At 45.8% G+C, this 15,601-nt stretch overlaps 2 protein-coding genes across 7 annotated transcripts in view; one reads left to right on the forward strand and one right to left on the reverse strand.

Moving 5' to 3' along the window:
- Window positions 1-15,601, reverse strand: part of LOC135386012 (protein timeless homolog) — a 301,575-nt gene that overhangs the window by 180,002 nt on the left and 105,972 nt on the right. For both annotated transcript variants that reach the window (XM_064615702.1, XM_064615703.1), the window contains exon 16: window positions 9,330-9,450. In XM_064615702.1, the coding sequence (XP_064471772.1) occupies window positions 9,330-9,450 (121 nt within the window). The remainder of the gene's footprint in view (window positions 1-9,329; window positions 9,451-15,601) is intronic.
- LOC135386013 (insulin-like growth factor-binding protein complex acid labile subunit) overlaps window positions 1-15,601 on the forward strand; it is a 146,416-nt gene that overhangs the window by 47,538 nt on the left and 83,277 nt on the right. For all 5 annotated transcript variants that reach the window (XR_010420559.1, XM_064615705.1, XM_064615707.1 and 2 more), the window contains exon 2: window positions 11,195-11,219. The gene's annotated coding sequence lies outside the window, so the exon portion shown is untranslated. The remainder of the gene's footprint in view (window positions 1-11,194; window positions 11,220-15,601) is intronic.

Genomic DNA, 15,601 nt, shown 5'->3' on the forward strand with positions numbered 1-15,601 from the left:
TCATCACAGAGGTGCTACTTTCACATAAAAAAAAATAAAATAAATAAGCGCGAATATCAAAGAACAGGAGGGGTCATGCTTGCATGAAATCGCCCATCCAGTCGTAATCACCACACAGCTAACGTCAAAAGTAATTTACTTAGTAGTTCAGCAGGATGTAGTTGAACTACTCCCGTCACTCACTCTAAGAAGAAAAAAAAAAGGTGGGCAAAACCGGGAGGCAATTACAATTTGTAACCCCCTAGATTGCAGTTGCTCCCCATTTTATTCCCCAGACCCTAAAATTTACACCGGAGGAGTGCAAACAACTTTGCAAGAACTTCCGCACATTTGGTCGCGAAAGGAAATAATGATTGTTGCAATGCATTTAGTCTCCAAAAGGACCAAATTTACTCCTCTCTTTTTTCTTCTTAGAGTGCTGGTCTTCTCAATTGGCCCAAGTAGTAAGACGCTGGCATTCTGAAAGGCCCCGAAAACGGAACATTTAGAGTAACTGAGCGTAACTGCCAGAATAACGTTCGCCCCCTTCACGAGGTATCAGACTGACAGCGCTAGAAGGAAGGTACAGGGCTTCCGGGACACGATAAGCGAGGCACCCGTAAGCAGCAGGTTCATTTTTACGATCACCTCATTTCCTTCGTATTGTTACTGCAAGATGCACGTACATGGAACATTCACGTTTTCGTCGCTGAATTGTAAAGGTGACCCAAATCCGGATACTACGATCCCCTTTTTCCTGATAAAAAAGCAATCATCCATCATGTTGGGTTAAAAAGGCACCAGTCCCTCATGTAAAAAGATGCCTGCACGGCGCCATTTTCTTCTGGCATTGACGACATGAGCATTAGGAGACAGTCGATTACTTTTATCCCGGGTTCCCAGCCGGATGCTCCTCGTTGCGATTCTCCGCCATTTTTATAGATTCAGCAGAAGAACAGCGCCCCTTTTCTTCCCTATCTTTTCCTTTTTACAAAGCAGAGATGGCCCCGATAGTCGTATCGATCCGTCAAAAATGATTAAAAAAAAACGATAAACACAAACTGGTGTGCATACACCATAAATCAAGATGCAAGAAAAACCTTTCTCCCTGTCGCCAGATAGGATCATTTCTCATGAGACGGACGATCTCGTGGTCGCATGTACTGTTGCCGATACGAAGGATACAGGTTCAGTTAGTTACCCCACACTCTCTTTTCTTCACATAGCGATATTGTGTGGGTATGTTTTATGTGACGCGTCAACGATAAGACCCGTACCGAAAGCACCGTTAAAGACGCGGCTCAAGATCAGAGCTTTTCGAAGTTGCAGACAGTAATACTGTGGTACATTTCCGTGAATACAGGCAGCATAGGCGTCGTTTGGTTTGGGCTCTTCACAGGAATATCTTCCTTCTCCTATTTCACCAGCAACGATATATGCTCGCGCGTGAGCACGCTCGCCATGTACACAGTAATGTTGAATTCCAATGGCAGATTCGGAACGCTTCCGGACCAAGTTTTGTAGCTCCTCCGGGAGCAAGTCTGTTCTATTGGCAGATTGGGAACAGTGCCGGAGTCTTCCAATGGGAGCTTTGGAGCGGCATGCAAGCCAAGGTCGTTCCAAGGAGCAACCCAGACTGCTCCGCCAAAATGAGCGGATTCAATGGGAACTCTCCGTGACGTATCACTTGTCGTTCGCGCTTCCTATTTTCCTGTCTCTGCTTCGCTAACATGGCCGCTTCGCAATGCGTCTTCGCCGTCACTGGTATTTCGCGTCGTACGTTGGCGATTTTGTTTCTTGAAGAAAGCGATGAGTCAGACATTACCTCGGCAACGTTAGGAGATTGGGAGGACCCTCATTTTGCGAAACATGGTGTTGCGGTGGAACATGAGTACCTTCTTCTTCTTCCTCCTCCGTCTCTGGCCGCCATCCACCCAGGGAGGTTGGCCAGGGACCAGGGCTAAACTCCAAGTTGGGCGCAAGCGTTGCAGATTCGGATCACTCGCTCTAGGCCAGATCAAGCCGCTCCATTGCGGAGTCTGCCACTTGCTCCGACTCTGCCATTATAATTCAACATGAGGTTCCCGGTTTTTCTTTTGCTCTTCCACTCTTTGTATTCTCAGGCCATGTCCCGTTACATCATCCCCTATGTGTGGTTCGGTTTCCTTGGGAATAAAGGTCTGGATATGTGCGTCCCATTTTTCTTTAAACAAATCGCAGCGCCCCCTCACATATTAGTAAGACAATAAACGCTACCGTATACCTTCCACAGAGCAAACACTTATTGTTTAGGGGCGAGGCAGTAGACCGGAACGTTTGCAGCAGCGCTCAGCGAGGCCAATGCTTATGCCACCGGATGGGCGGGCTCGTCAGCTAACAAATTATCGCAAACATTCATAAATAATACCACGAGGAATAAGGAAAGTAAAAACTATTTTCACTACCCGGGAAACAAAGCCCACTCAACACCGCAGAAAGTAGTAGAGAAGCAAAGAGAAGCCCTTATCAAAACAGCGGGTGCAGTTTTATTATTGTGACTGGCGCATCCTTTTATGCCCGAGATCGATTAATGAATTCCCGTGAGCGGAACGGCGTTGTTCTTTCATCACCGTGCCAGCGCTGATAAATCAACGAAAAATTTTGGCGCTGTCTTCGTTACGGACTTCTTGTCTTTTGCGTACCGACAGAGCAAGCGATGGAATTTTTTAAAATGCTTTTCCGAAACTGAGGCTGGCTATGGCGAAAGACGTGTTCGCGTTCACTGGCGATAAATTATTATCGAGTTTGTGGAGCAAATTACTTTTCGAACATTGTGAGCTGTCAAAATTAAGGGAACGGACTTGTTTTGTTGGGCTTAATTATCGATGCAATCCGTCGATGGGTGGCTGAAAAAGGAAATATCGCCTGGCAAGGGCTTCCTTTCTCGTGTATGTGCTATAAATATGGCGACATTTGACCCGGAGTCGGTAATTTGTGTGCACTTTGCGCACCAGAAGCGCACTTTCTCATTTCCCATTAAATGCGAGGGAGAACAACGACTGCTGCGTTTGCTCCCTCCAATTTAAGGGCGAGGGAGAAAGCGCGCTCTAGGCGGAGCGAGTGAAAGCACCTCCAAATCTGCCGTTTTTCAGGAGCCATTTCCTAGAGCTACATTGGAGTGACCCTTTTCTTTTAAACGGCATCGGCGCAAAAAAAGGAACAGATATTTCCATTGAGCCGAACTTCTATCTTTCGTAATTAATAAGTTCATTAGTCAAAATTAATTACGACAACGCCCCATGAAGTCGTTGCTAGTGCGGCCGTAAGGTGCCACCTCTTGGCCAAAAACATATGTTCATTGTAAGTGACATAAAGGAATTTCCCGATTTAAAAAAATATATATTGTCAACGTTAACGCAAGCACCCTGCATACTATATGCATGGGTATTTCACTCTACAGAGCAGGAATCACGGTTTCATATCGTATCGGAGGAGTTAGGGTGTTCAAACAAACTAATTTACGGCGTACCGCTTTTGTGCAGCTCCACCAATCACGCCTTTCTGCCGCAACCAGACAGAAAAAAAAAATACAAAAATTCCGACGACCTTATCCTCCGAAACTACGTAAAGTCCGTATACTCATCTCTTCAGCCATAGCGCAGACTTTTCATGCGAGAAAGATAAGCTGCACGAGACCCGCTCGCACAAAGGAACCATCCACACACACAAACCTCCCACTCCGCTCGTCTAACTCCCTTTCATTTATTAAAGAACAAACCAGAAAGACAGGGAGACAAAAGCCGGGAACCGCTTTATGAATCAACCAGGCCCCGTCGTCATCCCCACAAAGGCGACGCAGATGCGGTCGAAATGAATAATCAAATAATGAATCTCTACCCACCCCCAAGAGCACCGCCGACAACAGCATTCGCAAACGTCGGGACGATCCACCCACCCCATCCGAACGCATCTCTTATAGATATCATCCGATCCATATTAGGATCGCAGATATAGACCATCGACGCCCCAAAAGAAATCTTCCGAACAATGCACGCCATTCGCAACTCTACAACCCCGAACGAAGAATGTGAACGACATCTATCGATTGGAAGGGACAACGTAGATAGAGCCGTCGTCAACGGGCGTATAATTAATAAAATGATAATGAAGACGCCGTAGATTTAGATTTAAGCCGAGTCGTGTAAGAATTCCATTGCGGATGATCAAAACGAGGTGGTGGGGGCAATTGCCGGCCTCATCATTATGGTAATCGTCATCGCCGTCCGAGTGCGCCAATGGATGTCTGGAAGCAAAATCAGATTCAAAAGGGGTCATTCGCGCTCACATAAGTACTCCCCCGGATGCGATTGTCTAAAATGGCGGTCATAAAGCGGATACTATTTTTTTCTTCCTCCGCAATCTTTTCAGGATAAAGTTTCCGTACGCTGGAGATGGTGGCATATTACTGAAGAAATGTTCGCTCGCATTCGTAATGAAGATAATCCTGCGTGTGCGTGTGTGTATTTCTTTTCTCTCTTTTTTTTTTTATAAGCGTCGTTTCAGTTTCTTTTGTGCTCCAGGCGCTGCTCTCTTAAAAACAGCAGCATGGCTTACGGCAGAAACACGGCACCAGAAGTCCTTCATGTGTGCTACAGTCTGTTTCGCGTGATTAAAGTGGTCGTGACACTTTAAATGTCTTTCACCTTTCATCGTCAACTTTAAATGTGGTTCGTTACATCACACACACCAGCTCCCGTGGCATAGTGGTTAGGATGGTCGCTTTCCACGCCGAGACTGGGAGGCGACACGGGTTCGAATCTGTCTGAGCATTTTCCCTGGGTTTTCCGAAGACTTTCCAGACGAATGTCGGCACAGTTCCCCCTGAAGTCGGCCCAGGACGCATACTAACCCCCCTGTCCCCCACTCCTTCCTGCTGTCGTCTCTCCATCTGTCCACGTCTGTACGCCGCTCATAGCCACAGTTGCTTCGCGGCGCTAACACGGAATTAAAAAAAAGGTAACATCACACACACAGGGATGTGATTGACCAAAGTCGTTTTGGGGCATCCTTGGGAGCAACCAAAATCGTGCTTGGAAGCAGAAACAGTACATTTCGGAGCAGACACGGTTGTCCGCGTGCCCGTAAAGTACGAATATTGCGAAGCCAATGTGGTATTTTAAGCTAAGCTGTGTATATAAGAAGGAGCATGATCAACTGTAGGCAGCTCTTGAACGGTGGTATTAGACTCCATTTTCAACGCAGTTCTGAGTTCGTTCGGAGCAATTTAAGCCCAAAAGGAAAATGTAAAGAAACAAGCCTGTTGATTGCAATATGACCAGCTCTTCAAATTATGCAAGAGAATAAATATATTGGCACATTGAGATGGTTCAGCTGCCACCCACTTTGACTAGACACGTATGAGCTCCTGAGGAGTCCAACAGGTAAACAGATTATCACGAACTGGCATTTTTCTTCTTGTTCGATGCCATTTTCTCTAAGGCAACAGCAAGCCTCACTTTGCCTTCCGTCAGTAGCGTCTGACCACTTTCAACATTCCCGAAGTTTCTTGACCTAATGCCATGGTCAATGAGCAACTCAACATTAGTTTGCATTTTTTTTAGCACAGAGCACTTCGTTCTGCAGAGCATCCTGCCCTCCACTGCCTGGCTCCGTCTGGGCCGTATCAGTACGCTGTCGTTTCTTCGCCAGCTCTTCTTCAGCAGCGACACGCTCCCCGTACACATTGTATGAGCCCCTCACCGCCTTAATCACAGGGGGCGCACACATTGTACTACTACACTGAAGATTATGGAGGGGAGGGAATAATTTTGTTTCTACGTGCCGTAATTGGCGATATAGAAACCTTCGTCAGCGTCAAGCTGTGACGTCAGAGAAGCGAGATCCTCAGCCGTTCCCGTTGGTTCTTGAGAGCTTCTGTGAGGCGGATGGGTTTCGGTATTTGCGGTGCCGATTTGCTACGCGCCTGTTGCCCCGTTTGCTGTAGCACTAAGAGTGAAGGTTGTATGCATTGTATGAATGCAAATAGTTGCCTTTCACATTTATCCGACATAACTTGGAGCGATGACCCCTTTAATACTTTTTGCAGCTTGTTTACCGATCAAGTGTTTTCGACGGTGCGCATCGGCAAACACCTACTCACATTTCGCGTGACTCTCGAACCACTGAGTCGTCGCAACAAACTGTGTGATGCGAAACGTCAACCGGGGTGTTCTTTAAAGAATACAGTTTCCACGAAATATCACCGTTCCTGGTCCGAGTAAATACATAGCACGCAAATGCAGTTACTGCCACGTGAACAAAAATGATAGCTCTTAATACGTCGTTCTGAAGGCGGGTGCGCATGATGGTGCTTAAGGAACCTGAATCTTCACAAAGCAAACGTGTCTTCGAAGGAACTTCGCTTGGGAAAATACCAGATGATCGCATTTAATCCCCACAGCAGGGGAAACCAGAACTGTCGCTCCTTTAATGTTTCTCGTGAGATGAACACCATCATTCAAAGCCACGCCAGCAAGGGGGAGCCCAGCTAGGAGTGCATTGTGCGAGGCACAACCCCGCCTCCTGTCAGAATGGCTGTGGTATGAAACAGCACACGCACATGGTTAATAGAAAAGGGCTCAGGAAAATGAAACGTGCATCCAGCGCTCAAACCTCTTCTGTTCCTGTCGGAACTACGAGGAACATATTTCGTAGTTGAACGGTTTTGCGATTTCACAGAGGTACTAGCATAGTGCTTCCGATATAACGTGCTCTCGGTTATGCAGTGTCAACTCAGGAAGTTCTATCTCGCTGCCTCAATGATTAAGTCAGTCATTCTGAAAGCTCCGTGCAGACGCGAGGAAGAAGTAATGACCACTTGAAAGACATGCATATGAAGGAGAGAGTGAAAGGTGTGTTGCGATCCTTAAGATTGGCGTTGCTAGGCAGGATCTGTATTTCGCTAATAATGTCGAACGTGTGTAGTATATACACTTTCATCTAATATCATACGAGTACACACAAGCAATCTTACAGTGGTTGTTAGTATCGCTCCACTTATGTGCGATACGTTTTCTTGACCCCTACAGCAGAACGCCACGCAAGTACACAGTATATCAAGCAGTATGTGTAGGTATTTTGACACAGAGTAGAGAACCGTGCGAAATATGCGATAAATCAGTTGGAGCCGATTCCAGAGGTGTGCCGAGGAACCTAACAGCAAGCTCAAATAATACCGGCACCTTTTACTGCTCCAGATCTAAACAAAAATAAGATACGGTAAAGCTCCTAGTGCACCGCTCAACATGTTTTTCAACATGCTCAACCCGCGTTGTTTTCCCATTCCGATTACTGTACGTCATCTTCGCCTCATCGCTTCCGTGTCGGACAGGCAAAGCACGCTTTACAGTAGCATTCCACGACCCATTTTACTCGTCATCGGCCTTCCATTCCTTACTCCTTTGCAATAAACCATGCGACACGAAGCTAGTTGAATGAGCGATAGTATTATAATACATGTGAAAATAGTGCACTATAAAGTACCGCACAGTGCTACGTATAACAATACGATGCTTCAATTCCAGACCACACCTGAATAGAGCTGTTCTGCAGGAACCATCGATATGAGAACCGCCACTCCCTACATCATTTACGTCACGACACACGGAGTTTTTGCAACATAAAATTCCGCCAGTTGTTTCACTTATGCATGGAACGCGCTCTCTGGCCATTCGCTCCGCAAGTACTCGCTGCCTCGTGCTATAGAAATTATTCACCGTTCAATTTCGCCTGCGATGCGTTGGATACGCGTGCACCGACGCGCTGATACAGATATATGTCCAGTAATGCATATTACTTCCATGCCGAGCACGCAAGCCGCTGCACATATGATATAACAACGAACATAACCTTGGAGTCGCGAGACCCAATATGCAGTCATTTCCGCTGCGAAAGGTGGGTATACACAAAACATGCAGCTAGGAGAGCCTCGGATTGGCACAGCACTGCGAATGTAGTTGGCTAGCAAATGAGCACAACATAAATGTAGTGACTGCAGCTCAAATGCACTGGAATGAGAATATATTTCTCCTGTTTCGGAACTGCAACGGCCTGGATTTAGAGCTAGAACAAAATTGAAACTACTACTACGGCGCTTAAGCGAGGCGTGTTCTCCAACGAGTCACAGGCGAATTGTCTCTCTTATGTATAGCTTAAACAGGGCACTACAATGTGCGTAGTACATACGACGAAAGCTCGATTTGAATGCTTGCTGCGTGCACGTGGTATAATGTTACAAGTAAGACAGTGTAGCACAATCCCAAAAGCAATTATAATGCCCGGAGTCGATACCACACGAACCACGGCTTTGTGAACCACGTGAACCGATTAAAGGCACAATGATAAGCAATCTTGCAATCAATGCCGTATGGTGGCTCTTTCTGAAATTGCGTTTCTTTTTTTTTTCTATTTCGCTGACAAAAAAAAAAAAAAAAACTACACGTCAGTCTAAAGAGTGTCAAAAACTCTGTTCCCTTCGTTCGCGTCCATTCATAAAGGGAGATTAAAAAAGTAACGAAAAAAAAAACGCAAAGATAATCAAGGCAACACAACAGACACTGGGAGTAATGTCCTTTTCCTTCGGAGCAGAAAATAAAAATAAATACTCTGCTTCGCCTGCTCTCCGAAAAAGAATTCAATATCGACAGCTTCTTCTTTACTTTTTGTATCACTTTTCAAACGAAACTAGGCGTCTCGAAGAGACGCGCCGCACAAATCACAGCCGCCTGTGCCAGTTCCATTGAGCCTCGGGGCCGATCTTTAAGGCAGTGTCCTTTTTTTTTTTTACGTCATTTTTACTGCTTCTTTCTTTAGAACAGACACGATTTAGATAGATGAAACTATGGTCAGACAGAAGACGCTTTGCTATATACATTATGCCTGAAACATTGCTGGTCTCCTAACTGTGAGCTTTCAACCTGAAACGCACCGCTCTGCGTCCCCAGCGAGCACAAGCCCAGTTACGTTTGCCGGGACTGAGACAACTTTCGTACACTTTGGTCCCTTCCTCGTAAGAACTTCTTATACTACGTACCAAACTAAATGCACTCAAAAATCGCTTCTTCTCGCCGCGAGAGAGCGCTAAAGCATAAAAGACGTGGGAATACGAACTGCCACATGGTAGCACCCGCTACTAGAACGAAGGCATTTTACGAGGGCCTCTACATTCACAAGTTCTGCCTTTCGCAGTCGGAAACACTCCAGGCTTCAGATTCTCACACCTGGTCCATTAAAAAACATATCTGAGAATCCTAACACGTCGCAAAATGAAGTGCAACGTAACGTAAAACGAAGTTGCTTGCATCGCCGCTCACCTTTTGATGAAAGCTAAGAAGCTGAATTCTTTTTCCGCAGCTGTTTCCCCTTCTCCTTCACTCTCGTCCTCCTCTTCGTCCTCCTCCTCATTGTTCTGGTCCTTATCCCGTTCCTCCGATGCTACGTGGAAGAAAGTAAAAACGATAGTGTCATCAGCGATGAGCATTCCTCCACTCGCAAAACATGAAGAACAGAAACACTTTCTTTGGTTTTAGCAGGGGAAAACAGCGCCGTTTTCAATTCATTCTTTTTCTTCTTCTTCTTTTTTTGTCCCTCTCTCGAAATTCTGTGCCCAAGGAGGAAACCAATGAGACGAAAAAAAATAGTGGCGCAGAGCATATTGTTTCGAAACGTTCAGTGTAGCGTCCTCGTTGCTTTTTTCTTTTTTTTTTTCCCCGAAGATGTAACAAATGATTATCTCATGGATCTTATGCGAAGGCACGTTCCTGCACTCGTTCCCCCTTCGAAGCGAATATGGGAGAACATTACGCGCAGTTCCATTTTCTTTTCTCGGAACACTGACGACAGGTATTTCTCTACTGTGTTTATAGACAAATGAAACACCGCAGCCGTGTACCCATCCGGTTCTCCAATTTCAACACGTGATAAACGGAAGAGGAAAAGTATCAGTAACCGCTCTTCGTTTACAGAAATTAATACCAAAATGCGAAGCGCACGGCTGATTGCTTTTGAACATTTGCGTAAGAATACTTAGCCCACCTTATTAAGTAACTTATTTGCTGCTCAAACCGCCAACTTTTACGAGTAAGGAACTTCTAATTGTGACGCTAAGGAGGTAAACTGTCGTGTTCTTTCGTTCTTCGATACACTTGCGTGTCCGGTGTGATTTATATACAGGGACTAAAAACGAAGCCGTAACTCAGACTAGGCGGAGATAGCGCCTGCACATCGAACGCGTGTAACGGAAGGGGGTTTTGCTTGCACTGTCCAGCTTTCATTCCCAAGTCACCGCTATGCAGTTTAGTCTAAGTCATGTTTTCCTGACAAGTACTGCGCAGCAAGCCTACTCCATGCTAAATGCACCTTCTCTAGCTGTACTTCTCCCAGTTGCTCCTTGTTCTCCTTTCTAATTTAAAAAATCCGGGCGGGTTTGCAATGTAATCCCTGCGCAAATTATCTCTTTCCATTTCACGTTAGCACAGCGGTGCGTCTACGGCTATATGCAGTAAGCAGAAGCGAACCAAAGGAGGGAAAAAAACGGAAAGACAAACTGAGTGAAGGGTTAAGACGGGCCAAGTTCAGTGAGAACTGTGCCAACATTTGTCTGAAATGTCTGCCCGGGAAACGCAGAGAGATCATCAGACAGCGCTGCTTGCGGTGGAATTCGATCCCAGCACCATTCGGCCTCTAACATACCTTTGGACCTTGGTTATGATAACTGGTGGCTTTTGATTTGTTTGGTGATAACAACGTTGATCATAACCGATGCCACAGTGGTCGGTCTCTGGATTAATTTTGTCCATCTGAGGGTTCTTTAAGGTGCGCCGAGACCTCAGCACACCGTATTTAACGTTCCTCGCAGGAGACGCCGTATCTAAGCAACTTGCACCCTGCCACCAATTTGTTGGCGTCCTTGGCCGGGATCGAACCCGCAACCTTGGGATCGGCAGGAGGAAACGCTACCAAATGATACTCCGAGGCCGGTGTCATGCCGCAGGTCCATCAAAAATTAGTAATGGCAGTCTTAAGGCAATTCACGTGTTCACATCTGGCCAGTGAAATGTGTTTATGTACTTCAAGTACAGTGTCATGTCGCTTACTGCTCAAAGCCAAAATTCTTTGCGCGTTATAAATACGCAAAATGACTAGTTTCTAAAATGCGTATTTTTGCTTCTTTTTACAGGTTAACAAAGAACGGCAAAGAAACGGTAAGCAGCTGCCACATTTACAACGCAACGTGTTGAGGTACTCACAAAATCCCGATTCCACAAATGTACGCCGAAGCCTAACACCCTCTGTACACTCGTAAAACGCACCGCCCCCGATTACACGTCAACCAGCCCACACGCAACAGCCCTCGACGTCGCACTACATGAAGATGCACTTTAGGCTGATATACTGTGGCGAGAAAAGCGTCAACAAGCTAAACACTTGCCTCGACTAGATCCCCTCGGCAGCTAATATCCAGCCGTGGTTACAGTACTTTTGACCCTTTGGAAACATGGTTCGCTCGCCCTAGCAACGGCAGCTACGGCGCGACAGCCATCAAAGCGAGGAAAAATTGGGTGTCGTTAAAAGCTCGTTACCCAGGCGCGCAGAGGGTGCTACAATAAAGGGGGGAATGGCAATATTCCCGTCGAAGGCGAGTTGGATTCACACCGCAGACAAATGTCGGCTTTATGACGAGCGAAGGACGTGACGACAGTGAACGAATAAACTTCGTGCCAACGGTAAATAGCTACCAGAATGTAAGAATTTTGACTGGTCACTTGGCGAGACAGCGTTTCGCTCTGCTCACCAACGTTGCGATGTCGTCTGTCCCTGGTCATTAATCAAACGCTGGGCGTCGACCATTGAGGCAATGAGGTGAAAAACGAGGTTGTGTCCCTCTCTGCAAATGAGAATCAGAGTGCCACGCGAGAGGAACTTCCTTTTCTGCCCCCCAGCGAGGTCAACTTGACGTAAAGATAACCATCTCTGATAATGACATGAGTAAATTATAATGAATATCATAATCATAATGAGTAAACTGAGGAGCAATTACAGCTTCTAGCCCGTATTTTAGCCTACTTAACTTTACACGCCATCAGAAATGTAAATAGTCCCCAAACTTCGAAACTTCCACGCATTCACTTTCGAAAGGGACTAATGGTACTTCCCAAAATAACTGAAATTACTTTTTTTCGTTCTTTGTCTTCTTAGAGGTCAAAGCGCACGAGAATTTCCGTGCCCGAGTACTTGTCTCTTATTCCGCGCAAAGCAGTTCAAATGCTTCCGCATTAACGCAGGCCCCGGAGAAGTGTTTCAAATAGGTTTATTTATCGCTCGACAATATATTTCTATACGGTGCTTAGTCTGCACATTTCTGTTTTCTTGACTGGAAAGGTAGACGTGGGAGCAGCCAGACAAAAACCCGACACGCCGCGGGACCCTCAATAGAGAGGCGTTCTCAAAGAAAGGCGGCCAAGCCATATGGTTTCAAGCGTCTACATTATCTCCTCATGCACGTTCAACATTTCCGAGCGGCTGCCTCGGCCCCGCTGCACATTCACGTATACTTTATCGAGAGCTTGGATTTGCCGCCGAGTATTTCGGCGCACTGAGGAGGGAAGTTTTCATCTCGGGAACTTTCTTCTCTTTTCGAGACTGTTCTTATAAAAGCGGCTGTAACAAGAAATTCCACTATCTTTCCGTCTGTTTTCCTTTCTTCTCTTTTTGGAATAGCAAGCCGGCAGCCTGGACAACCTTTCAGTTACCTTTCTTTAATACCCCCCCCCCCCACACACACACACTATCAATTTTCTTCTCTTTTTTTTTTTTTTTTTCGCGTTCGATGCGCCACTGTGATGACGTCGCATATTTGATAAGTGAGACACTTCATTAAGAGTGGATACGGTACACAAGCCAAGCGCCCTGCATGTAATCTGTACTTATGGTACTCTCTTCGCGAGAACTCCGGTGATGAGCCGAAAACATGTCAAAAACTCTCGTTCCATCCTGTATATCTTTTGCTTTGCCAATGAATGAAGCAACGCCGAGCACTGTGTTTCCATGCTTTATATCTTGCGTATAAATACAGTCGCATACATCATCTCCATCTATGAGTGCAGTGCTGCCAGCTTTCCCCGTCTGGTTGTCTGTCTATAGTAGCCTTCCTGCTGCCGTTGCGAATAAGAAGATCCGAATACAGTCTCATTTGGTAACGAAATGCGACAGACAGACGAAAAGAAGAACTGGCTATGTGGCATACAGCATGTGAACAGAAAGAAAACCGTACATTTTCTTTCTTGCGCCATCACAACTCGTTTATCTTTACAGACGATGCGTCTTTCTTTACTATGATTGAGGTGTGCGCGAGTGGGGTTACATCCGCGGGTACGCGCGACATCCTGATTTGCGGATGGAAATCGAGCGTCTTCAAATCCGCGCGGATAAAGTGTGGGTACAACCACAAGCACTATCCGCAAGTAAGCCTTGCTGTTTCTGCTGAGGTCCCCATGGTAGAGTCACAATTGAGAGTACCCGGTAAATTCAAAATGGCGTCTCCAATTCTGTTATCCGTCATGTTCCCAAACAGTGCGCATACTCAGAAGTAGAAAGGTTTAAACTTAACATTGTTGTCATGCAGATTTTTTGTCCGCGAATGTTATGGTCGCGGATGTGCACATGTACTCAATACCGCTCGGATGCGGCTACTGATGTGGTTGGAGAGCTTACAAACGCGGGTACCGTACTGATGCGAACCCGCACTCACCTGCACCAATGATACCCGACGATAAAAGCTCCAAACAATTCTATTGAATAAGTTCACACACGACAGCGTTACACCAACGACGTTATCCAGCACCACCACATTTTTTCCCCTTTGTTCGGTTCCCCCTTCCTTGTTGGCGCGAAAGCTTTCTTCTGTTCCCTTCGAACACAACACGGAGAAGCAAAATAGGATGAAGGACAGCGTGAAAGCGTCGAAGTCGAGGCGATCCCACAGGGAAAGAAAGTCAAGGCAAAAGTTTATCCACGCAAACAGACAAGTACGCGATCGATACAAGGTTTTCCGCGTGCATGCACTGCAGCACTGGTAGATGCGCGAAGAAAAAGGAGAGAGAAACTCCAGCACAGATATCCGAAACAAACACCGAAGAACTTCCTGACCTCCCGCTACACTTAGCTGACTGATCAATACGACAGCCTCTTGTGCTTCTTCCAAAAGTCGAGGTAACATAGTCTTGCTTGTCGAGCTTGAAGGAGCAGTACAGTTGTTAGTACCATATGCAACACCGTGCTCGCTAGTTTTGTTTCTTTTATTCCAGGCGCGAGAGAAAGTAACTTTTGCGTATGCGTAATTTAGCTGACGGCACAGTTAAAGGGGTTGCGACAGGTCATCCCAGGTTATCCCAGATACACTTATAAACGCGGCTCTTTACATCGATGTGAACCTGCATTGAAAGTTTCACAGCGAAGAGGGTAATAGAAGAAGGGAGAAAATGGGCGCCGCGGATACCGAAACTCATGCGGCTCTGACATCACAGCCCTCGCCGACGCCAGTGAGGCAGCGCACGAGATTTCACGTGGTTACGGTTGCCAATGGGAATGGACGCAGTTCTGAGCGCTGTGACGTCTGCGCTTTGCTCGGGAGGGTGTTCGAGGGCTTGTATCTCGCTAAGTACGACACGTAGAAGAAAAATTCTTCTTCCCCAGTATGCTGGCGTGCTGTACAATGCGTCCATGTTGTAATGAACCACATCTGTGAAAGTGTCCCAACCCCTTTAACAGTACCGTAGCGTGAGCCGTTGTTTACAAGGAATGCAAGGAAGTCCATGCCGTAAAATGCTAGCTATTTCCAACGGTGAAAAAGTCCATACATGGAACGCAAGACTGTGTTTTTTCTTTTCTCTCTTTTTTTTTTTATGGTTGTAGTTTTTCAATTATCAAGCGTAAAAACTTTTTCTGACCTCTTGCAATTGTCGAACATAATAGAAAGAGGTGCTCCAATGTGCATATTAGAAGATTTGGTTTTCAAGCACACTGGTGAGTTTCATTTCTGAACTACGGATAATACCGCTAGATTTGCCAGGCATAGCACTGCATTGGTGCACTTCTTCGAACTCGTCCGAGAGCAAAGTACGTCCCAGTAATTTTTCAGTGATGAAGCAGAGGGGAGAATCAGCGTCTGTTCTGTCTCTGTCCTGCATGAATTATTTTTTGTTCCTGTACGGAATCGATAATGATAAAAAAATCGAGGCGCAAGGGCGATGGAAATAAACGAATTGAATTGAATAAGATTGATTTCAGAACATCTTGCATACGAAGAAAAAAAAAAAAGGAAAGGTGGTCTACCTCCGAGAGAAAGGTCCGCGAGGGTTTGCGCAGAATTTACTTTTGTCAGTTTCAAATAATTTTTTAAGTATAATTAAAAAAAGTTTTATCTGATACATTAATCATTAGTTAAATATTACATTAATTGCATTAATTCGGCCGATATAACCCTACACCAAAACGACGTAAAATTATGTCATTAAAGAAACAAGAATAAGGAAACGGCGCTCGCACTTTGAACAGTTTGAACGTCCACTTGGTGTGCGTCATGAAC

Source organism: Ornithodoros turicata, chromosome 2 (genome assembly GCF_037126465.1).
Source record: "Ornithodoros turicata isolate Travis chromosome 2, ASM3712646v1, whole genome shotgun sequence".
NCBI lineage: Eukaryota > Metazoa > Arthropoda > Arachnida > Ixodida > Argasidae > Ornithodoros > Ornithodoros turicata.